This window comes from Capsicum annuum, chromosome 9 (genome assembly GCF_002878395.1).
Source record: "Capsicum annuum cultivar UCD-10X-F1 chromosome 9, UCD10Xv1.1, whole genome shotgun sequence".
NCBI classification, from domain to species: domain Eukaryota; kingdom Viridiplantae; phylum Streptophyta; class Magnoliopsida; order Solanales; family Solanaceae; genus Capsicum; species Capsicum annuum.
Window position 1 is genome coordinate 54110889 of NC_061119.1, and position 13334 is coordinate 54124222.

The following is a 13334-nucleotide window of genomic DNA, read 5'->3' on the forward strand; positions in this document are numbered from 1 at the left end:
AAAAAAGATTGGCTAGCAAAGATCGGGGATCAAAACCGAGTTAAGAAATAAAAATTTAAGTGTTTCTTTTCATCTGCCTAAGCTTTGTTGGGCAAGGTTACCTGGTACATGATGGGAGGGGTAGCAGGTACTTGGTTGAATAGTCGAGATGAATGTAAATTGCCGCAGACACAATTGTTGTAACAAAAAGTATGTGATTTGATTTTGTTCAGAACTTAGTTGTCCATTTGAAAGAAAAGGCCTTGTGTTCTTGCTGGTATATGTTCTGGTGAAATGTAAGATAGAGTATGACTGTGAGCTTAGGATATACTATGAAGTATTGCTTAGCTCTTCATCACGTTTAAGCCTGATTGTTCCTACTATGGCAGCAGGGGTGGAACTTAGGGATTAGGGATAAGGGGATTGAAAAATGCTATAATGTCATAGCTGGGAATTGAATCGACGACCTAAAACATTTTTTCGAACCCTTTGCCACTATGCTTGATGCTTTCCTTGTGTTTTTGGGATTCAATGACCAATTTATATACATTAAACCATTTCACTTATGCACAAGGTAATATCTGGCAAAAGGGGATTCAATTGACCATCCTAAGAACAAGGTTGCTCTGCTACTATATGGTAGCTTTTTCTTTGTTCGCTTGCTGGACTAAACTGATTGGAATGCTTAGAACCCCGCCTTGATGGTTATTTAAAATCTTCTATTGTATCTAAATGTGTTATAATTGGCAATAGCTTTTGAGCCATGATGCACAAACTCAACAGAAGGGTTGTTTTACCATTTTCTTTCCTTAGGTCTTTTAGATTCTTCATTAATAGTTTGTGTAGTAGGAAGTATTAGGTATTCATTCCTATTCGTCCCTTGAAGTACATTATTGGACATGGCCCGAAGTTAGGGTCTCTAATATTGTGTATGCCTTGTCTTTTACATGGGGAAAGTTACTACTACAAGTACTTGGATACCATCTTCAATTCTTATGCTCGGATTTCTCATTCACTTCAAGGTGTTGCAGTATCATTTGGCATAGTAGGCTAGTTATGCAGGATAACCTAGCTCGTTTGGTACAGGGGATAAGGGATAACTAATCTCGGGATTAGTTTTAGAATGAGCTTATTTCATGTTTGGTTGGAACAAAATGCATGGGATAACTCATCCCGGGATTAGTTATCCTGGGATTGTAGTGTTATTTTTATCCCACCTTGAGGGTGGGATAACTAATCCCAGGATAACTTATTTCCAGAAATTAAAATCTCGAACCGTCAATTAAAATCTCAGCTGCAATGAAGGGAAAATGATGAATTTGCAAAATTGGTGAAGGAATTTTGAGATCAGACATTCGAATTTAATTCTAAGGGATAAACTTAATGAAGGATGCTAAGAAATATTCGGAGGAGGGGATGGGGTGGAATGGCATCAGAATACTTATTTTCAATGCAAATTTTAGCTTGAATATTCTGTTATATCCAAGTTTAGAATATGATCAGTTCAAGAAATCAAAGATCAGTTCCAGTGTCTAGAATCTGGTTCTCTTCAATTGTAATGAGGCACATAATGCAATAATAAGATCAATTTTACTGGCAAAAGCATGACTGCCAGGAACCATCTCACAGAGAAAAAATTTGGTTCAATAAGATTGGTCGAACATAGCTCTTTTGCCTTCCTACAGTACAAAACTTATGAGGGAGATGAAAGTATCCACCTTCGAACAAACTTGTGGTCACATAAATAATCATTGTTCACTTGAATGTGTCAACAATTATCAGTATGTTACACCTGGGGAAGGGTACAATGTCACAAATCGAATTGTATACTCAGAATTCAGACTCGGGCAGGATCTAAGGCAATTGTCCCTTTTCCTATACAGTTCAACATCCATCTGCTCATACTTGAACTGCTGAACGTTCCACTGTTTGTCAGTTCAAAGTTCCAGCTGGAGAAGATGCCTCATTTCTGTTACAAGTGCTGTATTTTATGTGAATGCAACATTAGAGATTGGTGTTTCGCGAAAATGATGGTAATGGCATGGCCTCCTGAGGACGAAGAATGACAAGCACACCAAACATCCCCAGCATAGGAAGAACGAGAAGCCATTTTAACAGCTTATAATAGTGAAAATGGAATGTCAAAGAGAAATCATCAGAGAAATATAGCCCATTCTTGTCAACCATCTCGACCAACACTGTACCAGCAGTCCTCACACCAACAACTGGGAGCATAAGCCTATGTTTTCCGGGTTGATTAAATATCTTATTTTGCTTAATAGTTCTATCACCTTGGTAATTGCCAGGTACTAACAAACTCACCTGTGTAGTAATGGGAAACAAAAAAGGACCATTACTCAATAGTGAACAGCGAGAGATTTTAATGGAATGCAAACTTGACTAGAAGGTAAAGCTATTTTACCGTGACATTATATGGAGCTTGAGACCCAGATGGGTATCTGTATTTATCAAAAATTTCTATTTCAACCCAAAAGCTCTTGCCTTCTTCATCACGGAAAACTCTTGATGATGGAGTGGCATAGACTCCCTCACGATCTAATCGGTATGCAGCATTATTTCTCCCTTGGTTTGGTGATCTCCATGACTGCATTGATATCAGCAGATACTACTAATCAAAGATCTGAACTAATTAAAAGTTAAAACGGATGATCTTGTTGAGTACCTTGAGGGGATGGTGCGGAGAAGGTGTCGAAAAACAGAAGACATTGCCATTCATTGTTGTCACAATAAGATCGAGGTCATCTCCACCATCAACATTGTCAGCCAAGACCATGCTGTATCTGTGAACAAAAGCAGAGAAAAGCAGATTTTCAAATATGTTTTTTAAAAAAGATTTTATCCTTTTAAAAGAACAGCAGCAAACAGAAATAGGGAATCTAAGGATATATCTTACGATGTTTCACCGATATCTACAACATCAGCACATGATGTAGGTCCGTCTATGAGGTACAAGTAACCATCAAATGATGTAGTGACGATTGTAAGCCCTTTTTTCTTCTGCCCACGTTTGGTCAAGTCAACAAGAAGAACTTGATTCATCACTCTACCATGAGTCCTGTAAGGATATGGGCGTACAATAGACCCATCCTTGCCACTCAGAACATAAATATTCCCTGAAAGTGTTGGAACAACGATATCGGTATGGCCATCCCCATCCACATCACCGACGGCAGGCCCCTGGGGTTTTAAAAGTTTTGCATTCATATCACACTCAGCCTAGTTAAAAATTTAAGGAGACAGGAAACCAATAACCATAGTGTACCTGTGGAACAAGGCTTTTAAGATGCTTTTCCCAAATTTCTTTCCCTTGTGCAGTCCAAGCAGCAACATTGCCATGCGAATCTGTAGTAACTAGTTCAATCTTGCCATCATCATTTATATCAGCTGCAATTACTGCTCCTTGGATTTCAGCCATTTCAAGAGGAAATTTATCCCTCACTTTCCCTGACACGGTAGATCTTTCAGCATTCAAACATTATGATGATGCACAATAATATTTTTTGCTTTGAAATGGTAAAGGTTATGAGGCACAATAATATAAAAAGATCAGACTACAAAAGGACGCTCTTGCTAATTCTTCTTCATGATAAACATGTCTACAACACAAGTTAACAGGATACAGTTGCACCAATCAACTACCTATTGGTTTCATCTGGGAACTACCTCAAATTCATGAGCTTAGCCAATCTAAAAGGAACGCTAGCAGGGTTAGAAGAAAATGGCACAAAGTATAAACATCATGACATAAAAGGGGTATTTACAGGTTGACTTGCTTCTCATGATGGAAAAGAATCCCATAACACCCAGAGCGGCGCAGGGGCAAATACAGAACAGATACTTTGTTTTCAGGTGGATGAAAGAAATTTGAAAGTTTGAAGATGCTTAAAAAGTATGTAGCAACATGAGAAAAAGATAAAACAAACGAAGACCTATTACCCTTGTGATCCAAGACATAAAACAAGCCATAAGAGGTCCCTACTAGAATGTCCAAATTTCCATCACCATCCAGATCAACAACCGTGGGGGAAGAGTGTATGTAGGGATGGAAATTCCCCGAGTCAGTACTTAGGTCCAGCTGTTGAGTCCATTTAACTTGCTTGGTATCTAGATTAAAAACAACAATACCACCAGATATATATTTTTCAATGTCAACATCTCCAAGCTCCTTCAAGTGCTCCGAATTTTGGTAGTACCTGTTGATTAAAGATCAATCAGCTGTGACATATGCACCAGACTATACTTGCAATAGTTGTTAATGCTAGTAGACACCTAAAATGAAGCAAACAAAGGGGTTACTTCAAAGCACATATGTTTCATAAGCAATTAAGCACAATTAGCAAAGATGAGAGACATCAAGTAGTGGCTGAGAAGAAAAACCATTCAAATGATCTTAGACTCTACTAATTCCACTAGCATCATTATTTTGCAAGGATGTAAGCTGGCATATATAATCAAGATCAGTAACAACCTAAGTCCAGCATGCTCAACAATCCTAGAAATTATTAGATGATACCCCCCCCAACCCCCCCGCCCCACCCCCTCCCAAAAAAAAAAAAAATGTTTTTCAAGTGAAGAAAAAAACAAACATGCTTCGCAAGTGCTCGTAAGCATGTACTGCACCAGGAAAAATTGGTAACTTTCTGATGACAGCAATGTGAACAAAAATAGCACCTCATAAGAGAGAACTTACTCATGATCGAAGAAATAGGAAACTGCAACAATCATCTCTGACACCCCATCACTATCAATGTCTGCTATGACCTGATACAAATGATAAGACCCTTAAGAGTTTAAAACCATCAGGATCTTAATAAATATATCTCTCATAACCCGTGCTGTAAAAGACTTACAGGGGTACACAAAACATGAGCATCTATATCCACATAATCTTCTGCTTTCTCATGTTCTGGCTCCTGAAATTCTTCATCCTCCCATTGGTGCTCATCAACGTAATCATCATAGTCGTAATTATACTCATCTGCCAGTTCGTCACTGTCACGAAATAAATCAAAAGATGAATCAGCATCTGCTTCTAGACCTTCTTCATTTTCCACGGTTGCAGCATGAACATCTTCCTCAGATCTTTTTGACACATCATTTTGAAGAAGCCTTCTTCTGGTATTGGTTCCATTCTCCAAATTCCTAATTTTCTCATTTTCTGAACTCAGAATACTATTGTTCAAGTTAGCCATGTTAGTTTCTGCATCATCTAGACTGTTATTTTTTCCCTTTTGCATAGTTTCTGCATCACCTAGACTGTTATTTTTTAACTTTTGATCCTCTAAATTAGAAGAGTTGTCATATGAAACTTCTGATGGCAAAGATATTGAAGCATTAGATGCATCAGGGTGGACTTCTTCCAGAACAGAAAGTGTCTTGTTGTGAACTGCGGATGCTGTAGAGTCCGAATGGTTGCCACCATGACTAGATGCGTTATGACCTAAAAAAATATTCAGATCTATGTTATGTCAAAGGATATAGTAAAAGTTGATGCAGATCAAAGCCATGGCTTTCCACTTCAAGAGGCCAAAGGGATTATCATAGAAAGGGTAATGACATGCATGAGTATCTCCTGAAACACAAAGATACGATGACTACTAGAAACTAGTCGTTCTGTAGTAGCTTGTTAAATCTAAACAGATACAGAAAGCTGAATCCCATCGGGAGACGATCTTACGAAGCATATAAGCAGGGAGCGCAGGCTCTCTAATAACTAAGTTTAAGGTCCATGAAACATGATAAGATGCCCAATTATAGGTGAAGGTTACCCAAGGTACCAAAATACAAGTGACAATCCACAACACATACCAGACAAAAAAATTCAAACTGTATCCATAGTTTAAGAGGCAATAAATTTTGATCCCCCGCTACATATTAACTTATGAAATTAATGAATGAAGTTCAATTGCTGCTTCTTCAGACTTCTAACAAGTGTCACAGCACACTTGGAAAAGAAAAGATCACTGAGATCCTATTCTGGTTCTGTTTTGTATTTATAACAAAAACAAATAGCCATTAGAAAGAGGAAAGAAAGACATATCAACAGAAAAATCCGACAATTTTTATGCCCCTTTTGACCTGCACATAAAAAGCGGGAAATACTTACGGGCTACAAATTCCATCAGATGCTCCTGGATTAATTGGTCATCATGGACGTCCGGATGAGAACGGTCCACAGGGACTGAATTCAAACCCTCAAACCACTTCTTCTTGACCTTCAACCGAGGAATCTCAAGTTTATCAGACATCAAGTATCCTGACACCCTATTTAGATACTTACCATGTCATGTTCATCGAGAAAAAGTCTGTGATTACTAAAAGAAGACAATATTAAGAAAGATGCTGTAGCATTACCTGAAAAAGAGCACCTCACCGTTGTAGGTGGCCAAACCTATCTCCCTCACTCCATCCTTGTCAATGTCATACAGTAAAGGACTAGAATGAACGGTAGATTGATGAAAAGCTGGCCAACCTGATAAGATGAAGTTATATAATTATCAGGAATGGCATCCCCATTTTACGTAATTGTCTCACATTTCATTAGTGTTCATCTAGAACAATATTCATATAACACATTATTGTGTCCTTCGACATCCCATATTTGAATTCAGATCCAATTTAAAAGCTTGTTTTGGTGACTGTGCACCGGACAAGGGGTGTTTCAAGTCTTCTGTAGCCAACCAAATAGCTTTCATTTAAATTTTCATAGAAATGTTTGAATTTATTCTCGTTACCAGCATCCCACAAATTATACCTGGCAGTTTATCTCCATCAGAACCTTCCAGAACTTCCAAGTAATGAACAAAAGAGGGAACTACAACCTCAAGCTTCCCATCACTAACATAGAGATTGAAAAATATTGTTAGGATGAATAAATGAGCCAAAAGGAATAGATTACAATAACATTGCAAATCGTTAAACTTCAAAAAGTCATACTCGTCAAATTGGGTAGAACTAGTATAATGGTGCATTTTGCCTTTATTTGTTTCTTTGATGAGAGGGAAGGGTGCTTGAAGAAACATTCATTTACCTTGTAAATCCACTGGTTATCTCTCTTAGAAGTTTCAGCTACCCAGAAAAAAGAAAATTCTGTATGATTAATTTTCTTTTTTCTCTTTCACCACAGTTCCATTGATTAAAACAAGTAGCTTGTGACAGTAAGTTAATGCAGAACTCTTACCACTAAAGAAGCACAATCCATGAAATAAGTACAGAATATGTGAAACAAAATAAATTACAGAACAAAACCCAGAAGCTTGAATCAAGTTACCTGTTGATATCAGCAATCAAAGGCGAGGCATACACGCTAGAACTAACTTCATGCTGCCATCTTAGCTCCAAATGCTGAGGGCATTGTGTATTCAGCAACTCATCCTCGTCTCTGCAGAATACATTTGAAAAAACTCTTCAACAATTTCTAATTGGCTTTTCGATACGTCAAAGGGGAAAAGCTTCAGCATTCTTCAATCATTCTCTCATAATGTTAAACAGTAACAGGAAGAATTTCCATACACACTGGAACTTCATACGTCCACTAAAAAGAAACTAAGAATGAGAGAATATTCCTTAAGTGGAAAAGGATCAAAAATGTCTCTAACATATTAGAAATGGCTCAAAAATGTCCTCCTTCCACCTATTGGGTCAAAAATGCCTTTAACGCATTAGAAAAGGATCAAATATACCCTCATTCTATTGGATAATATTTGGGCTTAAGATTGACCCTTCATTAACGGCACAATATACGAAATTTAATTAAATACATGGACTTATTTATTTGTCCACATAAAATTTGAACTAACATATAATATGCTATGTCATTTCTTCCAAAATCGTTGGCATAGCAGAGTGCAGAGTTGCTTATCTCAAGGTTTATGTTTACAAAAACATTTATATTGTATATATCACAAACATTGCAGTACTTAAGAGCCAACGATAAGCTTCCATTTTTCATGGGAGTTGATGGCATCTGTCAGTATCATTATCAACTAAATTCATCTCATTGTGAGAACTAGTGAAGGACATGGGCATGCATTTAATGAAGGCCACATATTTACTTAAAGTTTAATTTATGTATGTTATTTTGTTATCGTCTGTTGTTTTGTTACTACCTATTGTTTCTTGTTCTTATATTATGCCTTTTCCCTACGTTGTTTGGTCTCGAGCCGGGGATCTATCGGGAACATCCTCTTTGCCTCACCTATCCTCTGAGGTTGTGGCGTGGATTGCGTATATTCTACACTCCCTAGACCCTACTATGCGGGAATATACTGGGTATGTTGTTGTTTTTGTATAATTGTACCGCAAAGTGAGAGGCAATTTTAAACATAATAATAACATTAGGGGTAAATTTTATCAAATATGTTGAAGGACGCATTTTTGAATCACTTCTAATACGTTAAGGGTATTTTTGATCCAATAGGTGGAAGAAGGGGCAAATCTAATCCAACAGGTGGAAAGAGCGGCATTTTTGACCCTTTTCCATTCCTCAAAGATAGAGTCTCAGAGATAGAGTCTCAACAGTATTTTAATCTAGCTCTTATCTCTTTCTTAGTATGTAGTCAACTAACTGCAAATATCACTAAACAAAGTATGAAACTGATAAAAGAAAATCACAAAAATTAAGCAGAGAAATTTCCAGTAATTACTACTCCCTCTGTTCCTAAAAGAATGGCACAGTTATATTTACTTCATCCAAGAAAAAAAAAAAAGAAGGAACGGCACCAGTATCATCAATTCATTCCAAAACAAATGGCTAATTTGAAAACAATTTAACTTGAACTTTTCATTTGAAGCCTTTATAACCACAAAATTGTTATGGCATATTTAAAACCACAAGTTTCAAAAAGCTTTGTAACAACACAAATACTCTGACATATTTTAGACCACAAGTTTCCAAAGTATTCCCTTTTGCCTTAAACTTCGTAGCCAATCAAACTGTGTAGCATAAAATTGAAATAGAGAGAGTATAAAACCTATAAAGATAACATATTTCCTTGAAGAGCCATCTTGAAACCCCATAAACTCGTGGGATATTTGTAAAGAGGCCAAGACACCAAATAATGACTTTACAAAGCTGACAACAAACGCTCCTAACAATCAAATACATTAAAAGGAGAACCAAATCATTCAATATTCAAGAAATACAGAACTAAAAGCCCTCGAATCACCGATAGCATATTCTGTTCACAAAATATGTGATTATCATATTTCATTTGTGATTGCAGATTATTTCTATCACTTCAAAATTCGTTACACACACATACAACAAATTCTCATTAAACACTAGACAATCCAAATGCAGCTACACTTTTATTGATAAAAGTGATGTCCCGGCCATCTTTCACGCACCTCACTAAATCCAAGGGACACCTTCCACCTCCCACCAGCAACACATATTAAGTAACTCTCAACTACATTTAAAACAAAAAAAAAATACAAATGCAGCTAAAATTACACAAAAATTAAGTCAACTACAAGAAACTTTGCACAGTATCTACAAGTAAATACAGAGGAGATTAGGGAGAATCGAAAAATTACAAATTAGGATATGCAGCGGAATCATCAGTAGCTTCTCGTTCTCGGAATTTGTTACTCTTGCGTTCCTCCTCTGATTGCAAATGACAGAAATTCGACGAAAGGATAAGAAAACAGAGTAAAACAACCCTAAGTTTCATCGAGATCCTCGATTTGAATCACAATTTTTCGCAATTTCGATTCGGAAAAAAAAAAACGAAAAATGCAAAAACAATTCAGTGAATTTTGACGAGTTTTATTGAAACCCTAACAATTTGGGTTGTTTTTTTTTTCTGAGGATTTAGGAGAGATTTGAAGAGTGCAGAATTTTGGAGGTGAAATGTGTGAAGTTGAAGAAGAGCTGTATAGTCAAATGCTTCTTTAGTATAAGGAGCTTGCGAATCAGAAAATAACGAAAAAATGTACTAGTACGTATTACGTATCAGCTATGATGTGGTAGAGTCCTATCATATTTTGACAAGTGGATTGTTACATCTCAATTACAAAAAAATAGAGTTAATTTGGATAAAATGACCAAAATAATCGACTTACACTTTGTTTGTACAGTGGTTGATCATGATTTCATAATTCATAACGTACGACACTGTATGCTATTTGTAGTTTACTATATATATATATAATATAGTATAATATAATATTTGGATGGATTATATCATTCATTATTATTTAATAATAATAATTCTGCAGATTCGCACATTACATTTAAAGGTGTAGAAAAGATAAAAATTAATTCAAAAACTAATATAGTTTAAGATTTTGATAATGAAAATCCTACTCCATCTGAAATGGATTTTGACATAAATTCTGTTTAACTATGATGACATAACTTATTGATTTTAGTCCTGGTTCTCAGGCAAGAAAATATATTCAGAAAGAATTTTTTTCTGAAAAATGGAAAACCTTTAGGACATGGTTTTTTGAAACTTATACTTCTGATGAATTAAAAAATATTTCAGAAGAATTCTATGAAATTTGTGCTTTACATAATAAAATCATTTTTTTTGTCCCATGGTTCATGTCTGCATATTTACCGTCCTATGTCAAAATTATCGAAAGATCTTATCAAAATTCTGATGGGTCAATTACTCAAGCACTCTACCCTCCTCAGTCTTCCTTTATATTACCCAATAATACTGGCATGACTTTTTCTGCTTTTCAAAAGTTTGTCAGTGAAGATGTGGGAAAAATTACTGTTTCTGAAATAAATAACCTTATCGCCCAAAATAATTATTTAAGTCTTTATGTTAAGGTTTTAGGCGAACACATTTCCTCTCTTGATAAAAAACTTGACGAATTAATCGAGTTAGTTAACAAACTGAGCTCTCAGATGAATTCCTCTAACATTCCTTCTACTTCCAAAATCACTGGTAAAGACGAATATATTCTATCAAAACCTTGTATTCAAAGACCTCATGAAATAGACGGATTTGAAAAGGTTTCTTAATTAGACCAATTAGAAAAACTCTTAGATAAAAAATTCTCTCGTTTAAACATTCAACCCCTTAATATTTCTGATGATTTTGTACAAAATCTTGAGTCCAATTTTGCTGAGAATATCGATTCTGCTGAAAATCCTGGCATTCTAATCTCTTCCGAGTTTAATAAGCTCAAAGGTATGATTAAAAAACAACCTGGCAAAAAGTATGCTGATATTCCCCGTATGTCTACTGCATATTATCCACGCCCAACTCCTCAAGATGTTCTGATAGAGGAAAGGGAATGGAATCAGACAAATACTTCTTATAGTGGAGAAGCCATTTATGAATGGAATATTGACGGATTATCTGACCGACAAATCTCTATTCTTATTCATCGAATGTCCATGTATGCTACTATTGCCACAGCCACTAGTTCACCAGAAAATAGGGCCAATCGTACTGACCAAACAATTTGTAAAATGATTGTTGCGGGATTTACTGGCCAACTTTGAGGCTGGTGGGATAATTTCCTTGATGATACTAAACGCGAGGCTATTTTTAACGCCACCAATGATCAACCCGGAAAAGACAATCTAGGGCGACCTCTTCGGGCAGGACGTTCGGATGCTGTCTATACCCTTATGCTGACGATTATTGAACATTTTGGAGGAAGATTTACCAATCAATATGAAAACATTAGAACTCTGCTTAATGAGTTAAAATGTAGACACTCAGGTGAATTTAGATGGTATAAAGACACCTTTCTTAGTAGGGTTATGGATTTACCTGAAAGTAAGTATGACCATTGGAAAGCTAAATTCATTGACGGCCTTCCACCCTTATTTGCTGAAAGAGTTAGAAAAACCCTTCGAGGATCTTATGGAGAAGTCCAGTATTCAGAAAAGACTTATGGTCAGCTTATTGTAGCTTGTACTCAAGAAGGCTTAGCCCTCTGTAACGAGTTGAAATTAGCTAGACAGATTAAGCTTGATAACCTCAGAGAAAAATCCCAATTAGGGGACTTTTGCGAGCAATTTGGTATGGATAAACCCTTTGTACGAAAACCCCAAAAGTATTCTAAACCCTATAGAAATAAACGTTCCAGACATAGAAGCAAGGAAGAACGTGAGGCTAGAAAATCCTTCCGTAAGTCTACTAGATTCACAAAAAATTGATCAAAAAGAGATTTAGCCAAAGTTAAATGCTATAAGTGTAACCAGTATGGCCATATAGCTCCTAACTGCAAATTACAAAAACTCAAGTCCTTAGGACTTTTTGAAGAAGTTCATGACCAAGTCTATAATTTATTATATACCTCTGATTCCGAATCTGATTCTACTTCTGAAAATGATTTTGAATTACCTAATTCTGATAGTGAGCTTGATCAGATTAATAAATGTAATGACTGTGATAATGATGTTTGCAATTGTGATGAAATGATGTATAAACTTCAAGCGCAATTCGAAGATCTTGATTTAAATGTTCAAACTCTTACTGCTGAAAATGTTCTCGAATTACTAAAAGAAGTTACTGATGACAAACTACGTGAAAAGATCCTTTATTTTGCTACTCAAAAAACTTCTGCTCATACTAGTACTTCTAAAGATAACTCTTTTGATAATCTTCCCACGTCTTATTCCCTAGCTGAAGTAAATCGACGTCTTGCTTTAAATAAAACCCCCGGTAGAGATACTACCTTTAATGATTTAAAAATCGAAGTTGAGCAATTGAAAAAGGAGATTATTTCTTTAAAACAAAACCAAATGATCTCAGATCATAGAATTTTGAAAATTGAGGAAAAAATTATTGATGCTTCCGAAGTATCTTTTGCTTCAAAAGGAAAAGAAAAAGATTTCGAACACTCTGAAAATTCTGAAATTGATAAATTCAGTCCAGCAGAAGATTTGAAAAAAGATTATTTCCTGGGAATGATGCAAATTGTTACTGCTCATAAGTGGTATATAAACTGCACTATTTTGATAAATAAGGAATTTTCTGTTACCAATATTGCTATGATTGATAGTGGTGCTGATGTTAGTTGTATTCAAGAAGGATTAATCCCAACCAGGTATTTTGAAAAAACCACTCATATAATAAAATCTGTATCTGGTCATGCTCTGGATATCAATTATAAATTGCCAAATACTCATATCTGCCGAGACAGAGTCTGCATTCCACATTTCTTCTTTTTAGTAAAAAATCAGCTTTATCCTCCAATTATTTTAGGAACACCATTTATAAATGCTATTTATCCGTATACTCATATTGATGCAAATGGTTTTAAGGCTACTTACAAGGACAAACAAATTTCTTATCCTTTTGTTACTCATCCTGTAACCAGAGATATAAATACTCTTATCAATATGAAACAAAAGCAGCTTA

General features: G+C 35.8%; 1 protein-coding gene across 1 annotated transcript; it reads right to left on the reverse strand.

Moving 5' to 3' along the window:
* Nucleotides 1-1698: 1698 nt before the first annotated feature.
* On the reverse strand, nt 1699-9930 carry LOC107842786 (protein DEFECTIVE IN EXINE FORMATION 1). The gene is made up of 13 exons (XM_016686811.2): nt 9538-9930; nt 7271-7381; nt 6755-6837; nt 6355-6472; nt 6107-6264; nt 4851-5440; nt 4691-4761; nt 3937-4193; nt 3263-3444; nt 2894-3177; nt 2663-2780; nt 2402-2584; nt 1699-2301 (listed from the first exon to the last, which is right to left on the reverse strand). Exons 1-13 carry the CDS (start codon nt 9672-9674, stop codon nt 1984-1986), a joined length of 2610 nt encoding a protein of 869 aa, XP_016542297.1. The 5' UTR covers nt 9675-9930; the 3' UTR covers nt 1699-1983.
* Between the last annotated feature and the right edge of the window lie 3404 nt (nt 9931-13334).

Excerpts from the sequence above, each read along its gene's own strand:
- LOC107842786 (XM_016686811.2), bottom strand. The coding sequence starts at position 9,674 with ATGAAACTTAGGGTTGTTTTACTCTGTTTTCTTATCCTTTCGTCGAAT. Across the intron at positions 5,441-6,106 it reads TCTGATGGAATTTGTAGCCC|GTCATAACGCATCTAGTCAT; the intron begins GTAAGTATTTCC and ends ATATTTTTTTAG. Across the intron at positions 4,194-4,690 it reads TCCTATTTCTTCGATCATGA|GTACTACCAAAATTCGGAGC; the intron begins GTAAGTTCTCTC and ends TTTAATCAACAG.